General features: G+C 37.2%; 1 protein-coding gene across 1 annotated transcript in view; it reads left to right on the plus strand.

Annotated features, from left to right (window-relative positions):
* The window catches only part of LOC128644333 (calpain-8-like), a 77,358-nt gene extending 56,716 nt beyond the window's left edge, over window positions 1-20,642 (plus strand). The window contains exons 5-10 of the mRNA XM_053696990.1: window positions 2,715-2,798; window positions 2,895-2,980; window positions 3,895-3,969; window positions 6,078-6,238; window positions 19,847-20,022; window positions 20,509-20,642. Of these exons, the coding sequence (XP_053552965.1) occupies window positions 2,715-2,798; window positions 2,895-2,980; window positions 3,895-3,969; window positions 6,078-6,238; window positions 19,847-20,022; window positions 20,509-20,535 (609 nt within the window). The 3' untranslated portion in view covers window positions 20,536-20,642. The remainder of the gene's footprint in view (window positions 1-2,714; window positions 2,799-2,894; window positions 2,981-3,894; window positions 3,970-6,077; window positions 6,239-19,846; window positions 20,023-20,508) is intronic.
* The last annotated feature ends 495 nt before the right edge of the window (window positions 20,643-21,137 follow it).

Below are 21,137 nucleotides of genomic sequence, written 5' to 3' on the forward strand. Positions count from 1 at the left end.
TGATTTGCCTATATATATTAATTGTTCCCCATGTACCATGTAGATTACAAACAGTATGATTTGCCTATATATATTAATTGTTCCCCATGTAGATTACAAACAGTATGATTTGCCTATATATATTAATTGTTCCCCATGTGCCATGTAGATTACAAACAGTATGATTTGCCTATATATATTAATTGTTCCCTATGTGCCATGTAGATTACAAACAGTATGATTTGCCTATATATATTAATTGTTCCCCATGTAGATTACAAACAGTATGATTTGCCTATATATATTATTTGTTCCCCATGTAGATTACAAACAGTATGATTTGCCTATATATATTAATTGTTCCCTATGTGCCATGTAGATTACAAACAGAATGATTTGCCTATATATATTAATTGTTCCCTATGTGCCATGTAGATTACAAACAGTATGATTTGCCTATATATATTAATTGTTCCCTATGTGCCATGTAGATTACAAACAGAATGATTTGCCTATATATATTAATTGTTCCCTATGTGCCATGTAGATTACAAACAGTATGATTTGCCTATATATATTAATTGTTCCCTATGTGCCATGTAGATTACAAACAGAATGATTTGCCTATATATATTAATTGTTCCCTATGTGCCATGTAGATTACAAACAGTATGATTTGCCTATATATATTAATTGTTCCCTATGTGCCATGTAGATTACAAACAGAATGATTTGCCTATATATATTAATTGTTCCCTATGTGCCATGTAGATTACAAACAGTATGATTTGCCTATATATATTAATTGTTCCCTATGTGCCATGTAGATTACAAACAGTATGATTTGCCTATATATATTAATTGTTCCCTATGTGCCATGTAGATTACAAACAGAATGATTTGCCTATATATATTAATTGTTCCCCAGGTACCATGTATATTACAAACAGTATGATTTGCCTATATATATATTAATTGTTCCCCATGTGCCATGTATATTACAAACAGTATGATTTGCCTATATATATTAATTGTTCCCCATGTGCCATGTAGATTACAAACAGTATGATTTGTCTATATATATTAATTGTTCCCTATGTACCATGTAGATTACAAACAGAATGATTTGTCTATATATATTAATTGTTCCCCAGGTGCCATGTAGATTACAAACAGAATGATTTGCCTATATATATTAATTGTTCCCTATGTGCCATGTAGATTACAAACAGTATGATTTGCCTATATATATTAATTGTTCCCTATGTACCATGTAGATTACAAACAGAATGATTTGTCTATATATATTAATTGTTCCCTATGTGCCATGTAGATTACAAACAGTATGATTTGCCTATATATATTAATTGTTCCCTATGTGCCATGTAGATTACAAACAGTATGATTTGCCTATATATATTAATTGTTCCCTATGTGCCATGTAGATTACAAACAGTATGATTTGTCTATATATATTAATTGTTCCCCATGTGCCATGTAGATTACAAACAGTATGATTTGCCTATATATATTAATTGTTCCCCAGGTACCATGTAGATTACAAACAGTATGATTTGTCTATATATATTAATTGTTCCCCATGTGCCATGTAGATTACAAACAGTATGATTTGCCTATATATATTAATTGTTCCCTATGTACCATGTAGATTACAAACAGAATGATTTGCCTATATATATTAATTGTTCCCTATGTGCCATGTAGATTACAAACAGTATGATTTGTCTATATATATTAATTGTTCCCTATGTACCATGTAGATTACAAACAGTATGATTTGCCTATATATATTAATTGTTCCCCATGTGCCATGTAGATTACAAACAGTATGATTTGCCTATATATATTAATTGTTCCCCAGGTACCATGTAGATTACAAACAGTATGATTTGTCTATATATATTAATTGTTCCCTATGTACCATGTAGATTACAAACAGAATGATTTGCCTATATATATTAATTGTTCCCCAGGTACCATGTATATTACAAACAGTATGATTTGCCTATATATATATTAATTGTTCCCCATGTGCCATGTATATTACAAACAGTATGATTTGCCTATATATATTAATTGTTCCCCATGTGCCATGTAGATTACAAACAGTATGATTTGTCTATATATATTAATTGTTCCCTATGTACCATGTAGATTACAAACAGAATGATTTGTCTATATATATTAATTGTTCCCCAGGTGCCATGTAGATTACAAACAGAATGATTTGCCTATATATATTAATTGTTCCCTATGTGCCATGTAGATTACAAACAGTATGATTTGCCTATATATATTAATTGTTCCCTATGTACCATGTAGATTACAAACAGAATGATTTGTCTATATATATTAATTGTTCCCTATGTGCCATGTAGATTACAAACAGTATGATTTGCCTATATATATTAATTGTTCCCTATGTGCCATGTAGATTACAAACAGTATGATTTGTCTATATATATTAATTGTTCCCTATGTACCATGTAGATTACAAACAGTATGATTTGCCTATATATATTAATTGTTCCCCATGTGCCATGTAGATTACAAACAGTATGATTTGCCTATATATATTAATTGTTCCCCATGTACCATGTAGATTACAAACAGTATGATTTGCCTATATATATTAATTGTTCCCTATGTACCATGTAGATTACAAACAGTATGATTTGCTTATATATATTATTTGTTCCCTATGTGCCATGTAGATTACAAATGCCTATGAGACAGAGGACATCACAAGTAGGAAACTGGTGAAAGGACATGCTTATTCTGTGACTGGAGCAGAAGAGGTAAGGTTAACATGTGGCAGTGTTTTATTATATACAGACAGTTAATAGGTGTTTCTATCCCCATTGGGAACTTACTGTGCTTTTTATAATATCCAGGTTGACTATCGTGGCCGTAAAGTGAAGCTGATCCGGCTGAGGAACCCGTGGGGTGAAGTTGAGTGGACAGGACCTTGGAGTGATGAGTAAGATTATGTGTTTAATATTAAGGACTAGATTACAAGTGGAATTGCTAGCCCTATTGTGTATTAACACTGCTAGAGAGCAATCAATAGCACTTCTATTTTTCCGCTCATATTAAGTCGAAGGTTATTTGTTATTGCTTGATTGCTAGTCTAACATGCGCTAACATCTGCATATCGGATGGTGCGGGTGCGCTAAATCCCTCACATAATAGCGCAGTTAAATTTATGTCGGATATCACTTGAGTGCTGAGCCGGTGGAGCACAAAAATCTCTTCAAGTAGTAGAGTTCTTAATTTAATTCTTTGCTATACTATTTTAATGAAAAGTAATTGTTTTTCTTTCATGATTCAGATAGAGCATGCAATTTTAAGCAACTTTCTAATTTACTCCTATTATCAATTTTTCTTCGTTCTCTTGCTACCTTTATTTATTTTTGGTTCAGCACCTTGGTAGAACTTGCTGATTGGTTTGCTACATTTAGCCACCAATCAGCAAGTGCTACCCTGGTTCTGAACCAAAAATAGGCCGGCTCTTAAGCTTACATTCCTGCTTTTTCAAATAAAGATAGCATGAGAATGAAGACTGATTATTGGCGTAAATTAGAAAGTTGCTTAAAGTTGCTACTCTATCTGAATCATGAAAGAAAAAAATGTGGATTTAGTGTCCCTTTATGCATCAAAGACTTCACACATACACCGTTGATCCCTTCCTGCCCCTTGTCATTTACCATATTAATTGTGCCACAAACCATTTTTTTTCTTTAATAAACCTTTGTTTTACATAACTACCTTTTATACACATTAATGCAATTATATCTTCCCATTAACTATGTATCTTTACAGGGTCATCGTTTTATCTACAATACTGTGCATGGTATATAGGTGCTAATACTACTTTTATATCTACCCCGGCAGAGCTCCTGAGTGGAATTCTGTTGACCCTAAGGTGAAAGCTGCCCTTGACAAACAGTCGGATGACGGGGAATTTTGGTGAGAACAGAGTTTATTATCTGCATTTTCTTCCCCTGACTTCTTAATGCCCAATAACTGTATAAAATGATAATACAGTTTTCTATGTGTTAAAGGGACAGTCAACACCAGAATTTTTTCTGTTTTAAAATATAGATAATCCCTTAATTACCAATTCCCCAGTTTTGCATAACCAACACAGTTATCCTTATACGTTACCTCTGTAATTACCTTGTATCTAAGCTTCTGCAGACTGCTCCCTTATTTCAGTTCCTTTGACAGACTTGCAGTTTAGCCAATCAGAGCGGTCTCCATGGTAAATTCACGTGCAGGAGCTCAATGTTATATATATATATATGAAACCAGTGAACTAATGCCCTCTGGTGGTGAAAAACTATCAAAAGGTCTAAGAAATTAGCATATGAACCTCCTAGGTTTAGCTTTCAACTAAGAATACAAAAAGAACAAAGCAAAATTGGTGATAAAGGTAAATTGGAAAGTTGTTTAAAATGACATGCCCTATTTAAAAAATTTAAGTTTTTTTTGGACTTGACTGTCCCTTTAAGTGCAGGTCTTTATAACTTTAAATATAAAACTACATTACATGTCAACCCCATTTTTAATAAAATTAAAATGTGCTTTTTCCCCTGGCACATATACTGCCCCCTAAATCCTACTGCCCTAGACACATGCGTAGTCATCCTAGGCCAAAATACTTTTAATCGTTGCTTCTACTATCAAATACATTCTGGCTGGAAATATGGATCTCTTTCAAGTCTCTTACAACTCTATAAGTATGTTTGCTGCTTGAATAGCAATATTATTCATAGTATTAAAAAATCCTCCCGGAATCAGGCACATACAATATTCAGTTTGGAGAAGTGGAAGGTTAGACAAAATGCCTTGGAGAGCCACACTGTGGCGTGGCCCCAAAGCCTTAAAGGGACACTGTAGCCAAAAAAATTATTTCATGATTCAGATAGAGCATGTGATTGTAAGCAACTTTTTCTTCATTCTCTTGCAATCTTTATTTGAAAAGAAGGCATCTCAGCTAAGGAGCCAGCAAATTGTGGGTTCAGAACCATGGACAGCACTTGTTTTAAGGTGCTGTCCAATCAGCAAGGACAACCCAGGTTGTTCACCTAAAATGGGCCGGCATCTAAACTTACATTCTTGCTTTTCAAATAAATATAACAAGAAAATGAAGACAATTTGATAATAGGAGTAAATTAGAAAGTTGCTTAAAATTGCATGCTCTATCTGAATCACAAAATATTTTTTTTTGGCTACAGTGTCCCTTTAAGGTGGAGAAGCCTGCAATAAAGGAATTTAATTAGTTTAAAAGACAAAGCAGAAATCTGAATAAACAAATCTTACAGGCCAAACTATTTTCACCCAGCACTTATGTTAATCTTTCTAAATAATAATAGATGGTCAGATGCAGTTTGCAGAGTTCTGTGTCTTCTGTCAATTGAATTACTTAAATATATTCCAAAAAGTCAGCTATCAATTGAGAATTATCATTTAAAGGGGCAGTCTACACTTAGTCATCTTAAAGTCTTACTTAGATTAAGCTGCAAATAGCCCACTGTCTGCACCCCTTTCTATATTGTGCAGCAGTAACAGTAAAAAGTTATTTTAAAATAAATATTGTTTCTGGTCACTTTGAAATGATTGCCAAGCTACGCCTACTGATGACATCATGACCTGGGCTGCATCTATCCACTCTTTTGTAACTAGTGAGCCATTTATGCAGCCCAAATCATGATGTCATCAGTGGGTGGAGCTTGGCAGCCATTTCATAGTGGCCAGAATCAATATTCATTTTAAAATAACTTTTTTTTACTGCTCCTGCTGCATGATATAGAAAGGGCTTCAGGAGGCTATTTGCAGCTTAATCTAAGGTAAGACTTTAAGATAACTAAGGTGGACTATCCCTTTAATGACTCCCTGTATTAATGTCCAATAAACTGCTGTACCAATAAAAGAAACTGTATAATTGTTATTTATTGATGACTGTTTATGATCACAATGTTAAGCTTGCACAGAACAGTTATAGACAGATTATCTTTCTGATTATAAGCATTGTTTGAGTATTTGACTCTGAACCAGTGCCTTGTTGCACACAGGATGTCCTTTACAGACTTTCTGCAAGAGTACTCACGGCTGGAGATATGCAACCTGAGCCCTGATACCCTAACCAGCAAGGAGCAACATAAGTGGGAAGTGACTTTGTTTAATGGTTCCTGGACACGAGGATCTACTGCAGGCGGCTGCCAGAACTACCCTAGTAAGGCTATATTATGTATGGCATGAAAATTGCATTTTTCATAAAACTTATGTTAAGTGGAGAAGGCAGACCAAGGCCCTTTAGTGACAATATTTGAAAGTGGTTATAGGAAACCTGTATCATAAAGGGCTGGATATGCTGCCACAGAGTATAAAATAGCCACACTGTAATCCTAACTTTACAATTAAAGGGATATTAAACACTAAATACATTTCAAACACCGCAGCAATAAAACACAGTCGGCCAGATTACGAGTTTTGCGTTATGAGTGGCTCGGTAATAACTTGCAAGTTATTTCCACCGCTCACCTTTAATAGTGCTGCTATTACAGGTTTTCCAAAAAACTGCATTTGCTGGCAATATGGCTGCATTGAGCTCCATACCGCACACAAATACCAGCGCTGTTTTGAGCTGCTTTGACATGCTCGTGCACGATTTCCCCATAGACATCAGTGGATGTTGATCACCTGCAATGACGGAGTGTAAAGCTCCGTAACACAGCCCTATTGATTCCTATGGGGAAAGAAAATTTATGTTTAAACCTAACACCTTAACATAAACCCCAAGTCTAAACACCCCTAATCTGCCGCCCTCAACATCGCCGAGACCTACATTGCACTTATTAACCCCTAATCTGCTGCCCCAGATACTGCCGACACCTACCTACACTTATTAACTCCTAATCTGCCGCCCCCAATGTTGCCGTCACCCACCTACACTTATTAACCCCTAATCTGTCGCCCCCAATGTCGCCGTCACCTACCTACACTTATTAACCCCTAATCTGTCACCCCCAATGTCGCTGTCACCCACCTACACTTATTAACCCCTGATCTGTCGCCCCCAATGTCGCCACCACCTACCTACACTTATTAACCCCTAATCTGCCGCCCCCAACGTCGCCGCCGCCACTATACTAAAGTTAGTAACCCCTAAACCTCTAGCCTCCCACATCACTAACCCTAAATAAATATATGAACTCCTAAACCTAACCCTAAGTCTAACCCTAACACCCCTAACTTTAATATAATTAAAATAAATATAAATAAAAATTACTATTATTACCAAAACTAATACCTTTAAAGACTAAATACTTACCTGTAAAATAAATTCTAAACTAGCTACAATATAACTAATAGTTACATTGTAGCTATCTTAGGTTTTATTTTTATTTTACAGGTAAGTTTGTATTTATTTTAACTAGGTAGACTAGTTAGTAAATAGTTATTAAGCGCCATCCCACAATAATCTTCCCCTTTTCTAGATCTAATTGGGTATTTTGAGGTTAACCCATTTGTATTCTCTGGGTATTGGCATTAGAGTAATAGAGTGTTGTATCTCTATAAACACCCCCCATTTTTAGTAACTATTTACTAGCTACCTAGTTAAAATAAATACAAAGTTACCTGTGAAAATTAGACCTAACCTGTCTTGCACTAAAACCTAACATTACACTAAAAGTAAATACATTAAATTAAAACAAACATTTATCCAAATTACAAAAAATAATAAATACTAAATTACACAAAATAAAAAAGAAATCAAATATATAAACTAATTACACCTAATTTAATAGCCCTATCAAAATAAAAAAGCCTCCCCAAAATAAAAAACCCTAGCCTACACTAAACTGCCAATGGCCCTTAAAAGGGCCTTTTGCGGGATATGGCCCCAAAGGAATCAGCTCTTTTACCTGTAAATAAAAAAATACAAACAACCCCCCAACAGTAAAAACCACCACCCACACAACCAACCCCCCCCAAATAAAAACCTACCTAAAATCCTAAGCTCCCCATTGCCCTTTGGGATGGGCATTGCCCTTAAAAGGGCATTTAGCTCTTTTACGGTGCCCAAAGTCCCTAATCTAAAAATAAAACCAACCCAATAAACCCTTAAAAAAACCTAACACTAACCCCGAAGATCCACTTACAGTTTTTGAAGACCGGACATCCATCCTCATCCAGCCGGGAGAAGTCTTCATCCAAGCGGGCAGAAGTCCTCAACGAAGTCGGGAGAAGTCTTCATCCAAGCAGCAAGAAGTCGTCCTCCAGGTGGACAGAAGTCTTCATCCAGACGGCATCTTCTATCTTCATCCTTCCAACGCGGAACGGCTCCATCTTCAAGACATCCGCCGCGGAGCATCCTCTACTTTCGATGGCTATTGAAGACTGTCTGGATGAAGACTTCTGCCCGCCTGGAGGATGACTTCTTTCCGCTTGGATGAAGACTTCTCCTGGCTTCATTGAGGACTTCTGCCCGCTGGATGAAGACTTCTCTCGGCTGGATGAGGATGGATGTCTGGTCTTCAAAAACTGTAAGTGGATCTTCGGGGGTTAGTGTTAGGTTTTATTAAGGGTTTATTGAGTGGATTTTATTTTTAGATTTGGGACTTTGGGCAATGTAAAAGAGCTAAATGCTCTTTTAAGGGCAATGCTCATCCAAATGCCCTTTTCAGGGCAATGGGGAACTTAGGTTTATTTAGATTTAGGATTTTATTTGGGGGGTTTGGTTTTTAAGGGCTATTGGCAGTTTAGTGTAGGCTAGGTTTTTTTATTTGGGGGGGGCTTTTTTATTTTGATAGGGCTATTAGATTAGGTGTAATTAGTTTAAATATTTGATAATTTCTTTTTTATTTTGTGTAATTTAGTGGGTTTTTTTTGTAATTTCGTTAATTGTATTTAATTAATGTAATTTATTTAATTTTAGTGTAATGTTAGGTTTAACTGTATGACAGTTTAGGTTTTATTTCCCAGGTAAATTTGCATTTATTTTTACTAGGTAGTTAGTAAATAATTAAATACTATTTACTAATTAATCAACCTAGTTAAAATAAATACAAACTTAGCTGTAAAATAAAAATAAAACCTAAGCTAGACCGGATCCACAGTGGTCCCACGCTAACACTCCAAAGACCCGTCTAAAGCTGCTAAAGGACGTGTGTAGCATAAAGAAAGAAAGTGAAAGGTAAAGCAACTGACACAACGGCATTTGGAGACGCTACTGACCGGCGCTGCACTCCAAAGTGAGACCGCATGGACATAACCCTATTGAAATATAGGTATTTCACCTTTCACAATAACATAATCTACAGTGCACTGTAAACCGGAATACCAGGTATTTGGCTGTAAAACTGAAGACTCACATTGATTATATTGCCAATACTAGTTCAAACTGAAAAAATTGTGATAACTAGGACAAATTGCAACATATTAAAAGCAACATAATTACAAAAGGAAAAACTTAATCAAATAACTTGTATCCTTAACATATACAATATTGATACAGTTATGAGACGTTACCTCTGACATCCACAAATCTGTACAGAATTTCGATTTATAACAGAGACTGTGACCTAGATTTGGAGTTTGGCGTTAGCCGTGAAAACCAGCGTTAGAGGCTCCTAACGCTGGTTTTAGGCTACCGCCGGTATTTGGAGTCACTCAAAATAGGGTCTAACGCTCACTTTTCAGCCGCGACTTTTCCATACCGCAGATCCCCTTACGTAAATTGCGTATCCTATCTTTTCAATGGGATTTTTCTAACTCCGGTATTTAGAGTCGTGGCTGAAGTGAGCGTTAGAAACCTAACGACAAAACTCCAGCCGCAGGAAAAAAGTCAGTAGTTAAGAGCTTTCTGGGCTAACGCCGGTTTATAAAGCTCTTAACTACTGTACTCTAAAGTACACTAACACCCATAAACTACCTATGCACCCCTAAACCGAGGTCCCCCCACATCGCCGACACTCGAATAATTTTTTTAACCCCTAATCTGCCGACCGCCACCTACGTTATCCTTATGTACCCCTAATCTGCTGCCCCTAACAACGCCGACCCCTGTATTATATTTATTAACCCCTAACCTGCCCCCCACAACGTCGCCTCCACCTACCTACACTTATTAACCTCTAATCTGCCGACCGCAAAGCGCCGCCACCTACGTTACCCTTATGTACCCCTAATCTGCTGCCCCTAACACCGCCGACCCCTATATTATATTTATTAACCCCTAATCTGCCCCACTCAACGTCGCCTCCACCTGCCTACACTTATTAACCCCTAATCTGCCGACCGGACCTGAGCGCTACTATAATAAAGTTATTAACCCCTAATCCGCCTCACTAACCTATAATAAATATTATTAACCCCTAATCTGCCCTCCCTAACATCGCCGACACCTAACTTCAATTATTAACCCCTAATCTGCCGACCGGAGCTCACCGCTATTCTAATAAATGTATTAACCCCTAAAGCTAAGTCTAACCCTAACACTAACACCCCCCTAAATTAAATATAATTTAAATCTAACGAAATAAATTAACTCTTATTAAATAAATTATTCCTATTTAAAGCTAAATACTTACCTGTAAAATAAATCCTAATATAGCTACAATATAAATTATAATTATATTATAGCTATTTTAGAATTAATATTTATTTTACAGGTAACTTTGTATTTATTTTAACCAGGTACAATAGCTATTAAATAGTTAAGAACTATTTAATAGCTAAAATAGTTAAAATAATTACAAATTTACCTGTAAAAGAAATCCTAACCTAAGTTACAATTAAACCTAACACTACACTATCAATAAATTAATTAATTAAATACAATTCCTACAAATAAATACAATTAAATAAACTTGCTAAAGTACAAAAAATAAAAAAGAACTAAGTTACAAAAAATAAAAAAATATTTACAAACATAAGAAAAATATTACAATTTTAAAATAATTACACCTACTCTAAGCCCCCTAATAAAATAACAAAGCCCCCCAAAATAAAAAAATGCCCTACCCTATTCTAAATAACTAAAGTTCAAAGCTCTTTTACCTTACCAGCCCTGAACAGGGCCCTTTGCGGGGCATGCCCCAAGAAGTTCAGCTCTTTTGCCTGTAAAAAAAAACATACAATACCCAAGCCCCCCAACATTACAACCCACCACCCACATACCCCTAATCTAACCCAAACCCCCCCTTAAATAAACCTAACACTAAGCCCCTGAAGATCTTCCTACCTTGTCTTCACCTCACCGGGTTCAACGATCTGTCCAGAAGAGCTCCTCCAATGTCCTGATCCAAGCCCAAGCGGGGGGCTGAAGAGGTCCATGATCCGGCTGAAGTCTTCATCCAAGCGGGAGCTGAAGAGGTCCATGATCCGGATGAAGTCTTCATCCAAGCGGGAGCTGAAGAGGTCCATGATCCGGATGAAGTCTTCTATCAACGGCATCTTCAATCTTCTTTCTTCCGGATCCATCTTGCAGACCTCCGACGCGGAACATCCTGCTGGCCCGACGGACTAACGACGAATGACGGTTCCTTTAAGGGACGTCATCCAAGATGGCGTCCCTCGAATTCCGATTGGCTGATAGGATTCTATCAGCCAATCGGAATTAAGGTAGGAATATTCTGATTGGCTGATGGAATCAGCCAATCAGAATCAAGTTCAATCCGATTGGCTGATCCAATCAGCCAATCAGATTGAGCTCGCATTCTATTGGCTGATCGGAACAGCCAATAGATTGCGAGCTCAATCTGATTGGCTGATTGAATCAGCCAATCGGATTGAACTTGAATCTGATTGGCTGATTCCATCAGCCAATCAGAATTTTCCTACCTTAATTCCGATTGGCTGATAGAATCCTATCAGCCAATCGGAATTCGAGGGACGCCATCTTGGATGACGTCCCTTAAAGGAACCGTCATTCGTCGTTAGTCCGTCGGGCCAGCAGGATGTTCCGCTTCGGAGGTCTGCAAGATGGATCCGGAAGAAAGAAGATTGAAGATGCCGTTGTTCGAAGACTTCATCCGGATCATGGACCTCTTCAGCTCCCGCTTGGATGAAGACTTCATCCGGTTCATGGACCTCTTCAGCTCCCGCTTGGATGAAGACTTCAGCCGGATCATGGACCTCTTCAGCCCCCCGCTTGGGCTTGGATCAGGACATCGGAGGAGCTCTTCTGGACAGATCGTTGAACCCGGTGAGGTGAAGACAAGGTAGGAAGATCTTCAGGGGCTTAGTGTTAGGTTTATTTAAGGGGGGTTTGGGTTAGATTAGGGGTATGTGGGTGGTGGGTTGTAATGTTGGGGGGCTTGGGTATTGTATGTTTTTTTTTACAGGCAAAAGAGCTGAACTTCTTGGGGCATGCCCCGCAAAGGGCCCTGTTCAGGGCTGGTAAGGTAAAAGAGCTTTGAACTTTAGTTATTTAGAATAGGGTAGGGCATTTTTTTTATTTTGGGGGGCTTTGTTATTTTATTAGGGGGCTTAGAGTAGGTGTAATTAGTTTAAAATTGTAATATTTTTCTTATGTTTGTAAATATTTTTTTATTTTTTGTAACTTAGTTCTGCTCTTAACGCAGCCCCATTGTTTTCTATGGGGAAACACTTCCTACGTCTGCACCTAACACCCTAACATGTACCCCGAGTCTAAACACCCCTAACCTTACACTTATTAACCCCTAATCTGCCGCCCCCGCTATCGCTGACCCCTGCATATTATTATTAACCCCTAATCTGCCGCTCCGTAAACCGCCGCTACTTACATTATCCCTATGTACCCCTAATCTGCTGCAATAACATCGCCGACCCCTATATTATATTTATTAACCCCTAATCTGCCGCCCACAACGTCGCCTTCACCTAACTACACTTATTAACCCCTAATCTACCGAGCGGACCTGAGTGCTACTATAATAAAGTTATTAACCCCTAATCCGCCTCACTAACCCTATAATAAATAGTATTAACCCCTAATCTGCCCTCCCTAACATCGCCGACACCTAACTTCAATTATTAACCCCTAATCTGCCGACCGGAGCTCACTGCTATTCTAATAAATGTATTAACCCCTAAAGCTAAGTCTAACCCTAACACTAACACCCCCCTAAGTTAAATATAATTTTAATCTAACGAAATTAATTAACTCTTATTAAATAAATTATTCCTATTTAAAGATAAATACTTACCTGTAAAATAAATCCTAATATAGCTACAATATAAATTATAATTATATTATAGCTATTTTAGGATTTATATTTATTTTATAGGTAACTTTGTATTTATTTTAACCAGGTACAATAGCTATTAAATAGTTAAGAACTATTTAATAGCTAAAATAGTTAAAATAATTACAAATTTACCTGTAAAATAAATCCTAACCTAAGTTACAATTAAACCTAACACTACACTATCAATAAATTAATTAAATAAACTACCTACAATTACCTACAATTAACCTAACACTACACTATCAATAAATTAATTAAATACAATTCCTACAAATAAATACAATTAAATAAACTAGCTAAAGTACAAAAAATAAAAAAGAACTAAGTTACAAAAAAATAAAAAAATATTTACAAACATAAGAAAAATATTACAACAATTTTAAACTAATTACACCTACTCTAAGCCCCCTAATAAAATAACAAAGACCCCCAAAATAACAAAATGCCTTACCCTATTCTAAATTACTACATTTCAAAGCTCTTTTACCTTACCAGCCCTGAACAGGGCCCTTTGCGGGGCATGCCCCAAGAAATTCAGCTCTTTTGCCTGTAAAAAAAAAACATACAATACCCCCCCCCCAACATTACAACCCACCACCCACATACCCCTAATCTAACCCAAACCCCCCTTAAATAAACCTAACACTAAGCCCCTGAAGATCTTCCTACCTTGTCTTCACCCTACCAGGTTCACCGATCCGTCCTGAAGAGCTCCTCCGATGTCCTAATCCAAGCCCAAGCGGGGGGCTGAAGAGGTCCATGATCTGGCTGAAATCTTCATCCAAGCGGGAGCTGAAGAGGTCCATGATCCGGATGAAGTCTTCGAACATTGGCATCTTCAATCTTCTTTCTTCCGGATCCATCTTGCAGACCTCCGACACGGAACATCCTCTTCTCCCGACGCCTACTAGCCGAATGACGGTTCCTTTAAGGGACATCATCCAAGATGGCGTCCCTCGAATTCCGATTGGCTGATAGGATTCTATCAGTCAATCGGAATTAAGGTAGGAATATTCTGATTGGCTGATGGAATCAGCCAATCAGAATCAAGTTCAATCCGATTGGCTGATTCGATCAGCCAATCAGATTGAGCTTGCGTTCTATTGGCTGTTCCGATCAGCCAATAGAATGCGAGCTCAATCTGATTGGCTGATTGGATCAGCCAATCGGATTGATCTTGATTCTGATTGGCTGATTCCATCAGCCAATCAGAATATTCCTACCTTAATTCCGATTGGCTGATAGAATCCTATCAGCCAATCGGAATTCGAGGGACGCCATCTTGGATGACGTCCCTTAAAGGAACCGTCATTCGGCTAGTAGGCGTCGGGAGAAGAGGATGTTTTCCGCGTCGGAGGTCTGCAAGATGGATCCGGAAGAAAGAAGATTGAAGATGCCTTTGATAGAAGACTTCATCCGGATCATGGACCTCTTCAGCTCCCGCTTGGATGAAGACTTCAGCCGGATCATGGACCTCTTCAGCTCCCGCTTGGATGAAGACTTCAGCCGGATCATGGACCTCTTCAGCCCCCCGCTTGGGCTTGGATTAGGACATCGGAGGAGCTCTTCAGGACGGATCAGTGAACCTGGTAGGGTGAAGACAAGGTAGGAAGATCTTCAGGGGCTTAGTGTTAGGTTTATTTAAGGGGGGTTTGGGTTAGATTAGGGGTATGTGGGTGGTGGGTTGTAATGTTGGGGGGGGGTATTGTATGTTTTTTTTTACAGGCAAAAGAGCTGAATTTCTTGGGGCATGCCCCGCAAAGGGCTCTGTTCAGGGCTGGTAAGGTAAAAGAGCTTTGAAATGTAGTAATTTAGAATAGGGTAGGGCATTTTGTTATTTTGGGGGTCTTTGTTATTTTATTAGGGGGCTTAGAGTAGGTGTAATTAGTTTAAAATTGTTGTAATATTTTTCTTATGTTTGTAAATATTTTTTTATTTTTTGTAACTTAGTTCTTTTTTATTTTTTGTACTTTAGCTAGTTTATTTAATTGTATTTATTTGTAGGAATTGTATTTAATTAATTTATTGATAGTGTAGTGTTAGGTTAATTGTAGGTAATTGTAGGTAGTTTATTTAATTAATTTATTTATAGTGTAGTGTTAGGTTTAATTGTAACTTAGGTTAGGATTTATTTTACAGGTAAATTTGTAATTATTTTAACTATTTTAGCTATTAAATAGTTCTTAACTATTTAATAGCTATTGTACCTGGTTAAAATAATTACAAAGTTGCCTGTAAAATAAATATTAATCCTAAAATAGCTACAATGTAATTATAATTTATATTGTAGCTATATTAGGGTTTATTTTACAGGTAAGTATTTAGCTTTAAATAGGAATAATTTATTTAATAAGAGTTAATTAATTTCGTTAGATTTAAATTATATTTAATTTAGGGGGGTGTTAGTGTTAGGGTTAGACTTAGCTTTAGGGGTTAATACATTTATTAGAATAGCGGTGAGCTCCGGTCGGCAGATTAGGGGTTAATAATTGAAGTTAGGTGTCGGCGATGTTAGGAAGGGCAGATTAGGGGTTAATACTATTTATTATAGGGTTAGTGAGGCGGATTAGGGGTTAATAACTTTATTATAGTAGCGCTCAGGTCCGCTCGGCAGATTAGGGGTTAATAAGTGTAGGCAGGTGGAGGCGACGTTGAGGGGGGCAGATTAGGGGTTAATAAATATAATATAGGGGTCGGCGATGTTAGGGGCAGCAGATTAGGGGTACATAGCTATAATGTAGGTGGCGGCGCTTTGCGGTCGGCAGATTAGGGGTTAATTAATTTCGTTAGATTTAAATTATATTTAATTTAGGGGGGTGTCAGTGTTAGGGTTAGACTTAGCTTTAGGGGTTAATACATTTATTAGAATAGCGGTGAGCTCCGGTCGGCAGATTAGGGGTTAATAATTGAAGTTAGGTGTCGGCGATGTTAGGAAGGGCAGATTAGGGGTTAATACTATTTATTATAGGGTTAGTGAGGCGGATTAGGGGTTAATAACTTTATTATAGTAGCGCTCAGGTCCGCTCGGCAGATTAGGGGTTAATAAGTGTAGGCAGGTGGAGGCGACGTTGAGGGGGGCAGATTAGGGGTTAATAAATATAATATAGGGGTCGGCGATGTTAGGGGCAGCAGATTAGGGGTACATAGCTATAATGTAGGTGGCGGCGCTTTGCGGTCGGCAGATTAGGGGTTAATTATTGTAGGTAGCTGGCGGCGACGTTGTGGGGGGCAGATTAGAGGTTAATAAATATAATACAGGGGTCGGCGGTGTTAGGGGCAGCAGATTAGGGGTACATAAGTATAACGTAGGTGGCGGTCGGCAGATTAGGGGTTACAAAAAATTATTCGAGTGTCGGCGATGTGGGGGGACCTCGGTTTAGGGGTACATAGGTAGTTTATGGGTGTTAGTGTACTTTAGAGTACAGTAGTTAAGAGCTTTATAAACCGGCGTTAGCCCAGAAAGCTCTTAACTACTGACTTTTTTCCTGCGGCTGGAGTTTTGTCGTTAGATGTCTAACGCTCACTTCAGAAACGACTCTAAATACCGGAATTAGAAAGATCCCATTGAAAAGATAGGATACGCAATTGACGTAAGGGGATCTACGGTATGGAAAAGTCGCGGCTGAAAAGTGAGCGTTAGACCCTATTTTGAGTGACTCCAAATACCGGCGGTAGCCTAAAACCAGCGTTAGGAGCCTCTAACGCTGGTTTTCACGGCTAACGCCAAACTCCAAATCTAGGTCATAGAGAGTCTGATAGAAGCACATAAGGTTAAATAATTGTGTATAGATACAGATTGTCAACCTATAAGGTCTCTTTTTAGCATAGGTATTCTTTAATTGTTTTATGTCCCAATTAGATATAATATATATCGACACCGGTGTCTAGACTAAGTTTTCCATATTGTTTACAATATCTGTTTTTATGCATTGTTCCAATTAATATTGTAAGCCTACAAATATAATAATAAATTCATTTATTTTATATATTTTCTTGAGTATGGGTCATATATAACAGAAGTACACAGTACCCCTTTTTATAAAAGATATACACATAATATACTATATATGTATATTTTTTGTCTCTTTGACTCCTACAATTTGGGGAACTAGCAATTGTATATTGTGCCACCTTACCTTTGTATTTAGCATATTAAACACTTTTGGGAAATTGTTTTAACGGTGAGCTTGTTTCCCTTTCCAACCAGACAGTTATAGTTTTATCCGTTAATAATATTTAACTAGAGTTTGCGATGCGGGAGTGCGGCGGTTTAGTGGTTAATATGTTTATTATAGTGGCAGCGATGTCCGGAGCGGCAGATTAGGGGTTAATAATTTTATTTTAGTGTTTGTGATGCAGGAGGTCCTCGGTTTAGGGGTTAATAGGTAGTTTATGGGTGTCAGTGTACTTTGTAACACTTTAGTTATGAGTTTTATGCTACAGCTTTGTAACGTAAAACCCATAACTACTGACTTTAGATGGCGGTACGAATCTTGTCGGTATAGGCTGTACCGCTCACTTTTTGGCTGGACATGCAAAACTCGTAATACCGGCGCTATGGAAGTCCCATTGAAAAAGGACTTTATGAAAGGTGCGGTAGTTACTTTGCATGATGGCCAAAAAAGTGTGCTGTACAGCTGTACCTACAAGATTCGTAATAGCAGCAATATTGAAAAAGCAGCGTTATACTCATAACGCAAAACTCGTAATCTAGCTGAGAGAAAACTAGATTTCAACATGACGGTTCCTATGACTAGAGGGAGGCAAGGAATAATCTCAATACAATTATTATTACATTTATTTAGTGTTTAATGGCCCTTTAATCCAGACCAAAAGTATTAACATCTACTGTGTATGTGGGAGAGACTAAATATTGGACATTGCTGAGCTGGTGCAAGGTATATGCTTATAAATGGAACCATAAAGATATATACTGTATATATATATATATATATATATATATATATATATATATATATATATATATATACAGGTATACCCCACTTTACAGCGCTACACTTTACAGCGCTTCGCTAATACAGCGCTTTGTGGAGCTGAAGTTCAACCTCCAAGGATTTTGAAACAGTACTGTAATCATCGTGAGATTGCAAGAAAAGTGACTGGCACCATTTTGTTATGCTGTGTCTCAGTGTTATAGTCTGGCAAATTTTACTACATTAATTGTCACTATTTTACAGGTACAGTATTTATTGAATACTGTGCTCTGCTAGTGTTAAACTAAACATAGCACTATTGCACCCCTAATATAAGTTAGTTCGAACAGGTTTTCAAGTTTTTAAACACACTGGCAAGTGAAAAGAAAGCTAAAACTGCCTTGTTTCACTTTAAGGCGATGTTCACTTTACAGCGGGGCTCCGGTCCCTAACCCGCTGTATGAGCGGGGTATACCTGTAGTGATATACTGTAGTCTTGCATCTCATCACATCCTTTGTAACATCTTAACATTTTAAAATGTGTCTACATAAACTTTTTTTTTATATATGAGTCCCTTTTCTAGCTATATATCTATGCTCAGATTATTCATAATCTCAGTGTAATGGAATAGAGCAAATGGAGACTAACGTATTTAAAGGGACACTGAACCCAAATTTTTCCTTTCATGATTCAGATAGAGCATGCAATTTTAAGCAACTTTCTAATTTACTTCTATTATCACATTTTTTTCATTCTCTTGGTATCTTTATTTGAAAAGCAAGAATGTAAGTTTAGATGCCGGTCCATTTTTGGTGAACAATCTGGGTTGTTCTTGCTGATTGGTGGATTAATTTAACCCACCAATAAACAAGTGCTGTCCAGGGTTCTGATCAAAAAAATAGCTTAGATGCCTTCTTTTTCAATAAAGATAGAAAGCGAACGAAGAAAAAATGATAATAGGAGTAAATTAGAAAACTGAATTAGAAAAAAAAAATGGGTTCAGTGTCCCTTTAAGGATGTAAAATCCTTTAATTTATGCTTTTTTATTTTTGTAAATTGAATCTATTTTGGATTTTTTTTTAATAGTCTGTATTTTTCTTAATATTTTTCACAGCATCTGATCATTTCTTCTCTCTTTTGCTGGAAATGGCTTTGCCTGAAATCCACTTTATAAGAAACGATTAGATACAAAACAACCATATTAGCCAGTGGATTTAAAAAAATAAATAAATAATTTTGCAAAAAATAAAAAATGTGATGGACAGGCACATTTTGCAGATTTATTATATGCAAGTACAGATGTTATTTTAGAATAATCTGATGAGTATTTACTATTTACATGCAGTGGTGGTTCCAGAAACCAGTAAATAGGGATGACAGCAAACGCTTAGCCTGTAGGCAGAGTCAGAGTCCTGTGGATGGAATCAGCATGGTGGGTTGATATGTATTCAGTGGGCGGAGTTAGCAGGTCAAAATTTGTTACTGACTTGTTGGGGGTGTGGCTAAATAGTCATGGAAACTTTGTCAGGTAGGGATTGGTTAGTACATCTTTATCTGCACAATGGGGTTGCAATCTGAAAGACTGGGGTGTTTTTGAACCCCTACTGTTTGTATGTTACTAACAGTTCTTTTATATTGCTGTATAATGATACTGACTTCCTTATACACAGACACATATTGGACCAACCCTCAGTTTAGGCTTAAGCTGGAGGAACCTGATGACGATCACGATGGCGCTGCTCATGAACCGTGCTGCACTGTTATTATTGGTCTAATGCAAAAGAATCGCAGGAGACAGAAAAAGATTGGAGAGGACCTGCTTACTATTGGCTACTCACTGTATCAGGTTAGTGTACTTCTGTATAATTTAACAACTGCAACTGTTTCCATACAACTAAATCTAATTAAATGTAAAACTAGGGACTGCTGGCCATATTTGTTCCTTCATTTAAATGTAAAATTGAACATCAGTAAAATAAATTAAAAGCAGAGAAATTTAGCTTCAAATATTAATTTTCACATTTACACGGAATTCATTGTAACTAAGTATATGAGACTGGTCTTGAACCATATATGGCTGCAGTGTTTGTAAAAATATTATACATATTGTGCTCATTATGTGCATGCTCCTGAGTCTACCTCAGTATGCTCTTATACAAAGGAGCTAAGTTTTAACAAAGGAGATCAAAAGAACGAGCTAAACCGGATAATAAAAGTAGGTTGGTATTTGTATTTCTGGGCTAGAGCACTGCTATAAAAGCTTGTCCAGCACTTTGCTGTAGGTTAGTTGGATATTGACTGTATATTTCTTTTTATCTTCTCTCATTTGCAGATCCCTAAAGAGGTACGGCATGAATGAGGATTTGCCAGGAGAACTTTTACAAACCGATACGAAAAACACGATCACCAATTACAGATTATGATATAGTTTTTGTTTTAAAAATATACTTAAACGTTTCTACTTTATTGCTAGGTTTATTAGCTTGAATTTATTGATTAATTAATTTATATCAAATATATATATTAGATTGGCATGTATAATATACAGGTGCCATATATTTGTATTTATTATTCAGCCAACATGTCTTTTATAAGCATACTAGTCGATAAGCCTGCCCAGAGGGCAGTCTAATTATTTACAGATGTAGAAACAACCTATTTTATAACTCTTCTTTTATATAAATATTTAAGCTACAGGTGTAGCAATGCTATAATTTTAATGGACTACTATCTTAACCCCTTAACGCCCGAGGACGTGCAGGGTACGTCCTCTAAAGGATGTCAGTTAACGACCAAGGACGTACCCTGCACGTCCTCGGTGTGGAAAGCAGCTGGAAGCGATCCTGCTCGCTTCCAGCTGCTTTCCGGTTATTGCAGCGATGCCTCGATATCGAGGCATCCTGCAATAACACTGTCTGGCCATCCGATGCAGAGAGAGCCACTCTGTGGCCCTCTCTGCAC

Source organism: Bombina bombina, unplaced genomic scaffold (assembly GCF_027579735.1).
Source record: "Bombina bombina isolate aBomBom1 unplaced genomic scaffold, aBomBom1.pri scaffold_1132, whole genome shotgun sequence".
Lineage (NCBI taxonomy): Eukaryota > Metazoa > Chordata > Amphibia > Anura > Bombinatoridae > Bombina > Bombina bombina.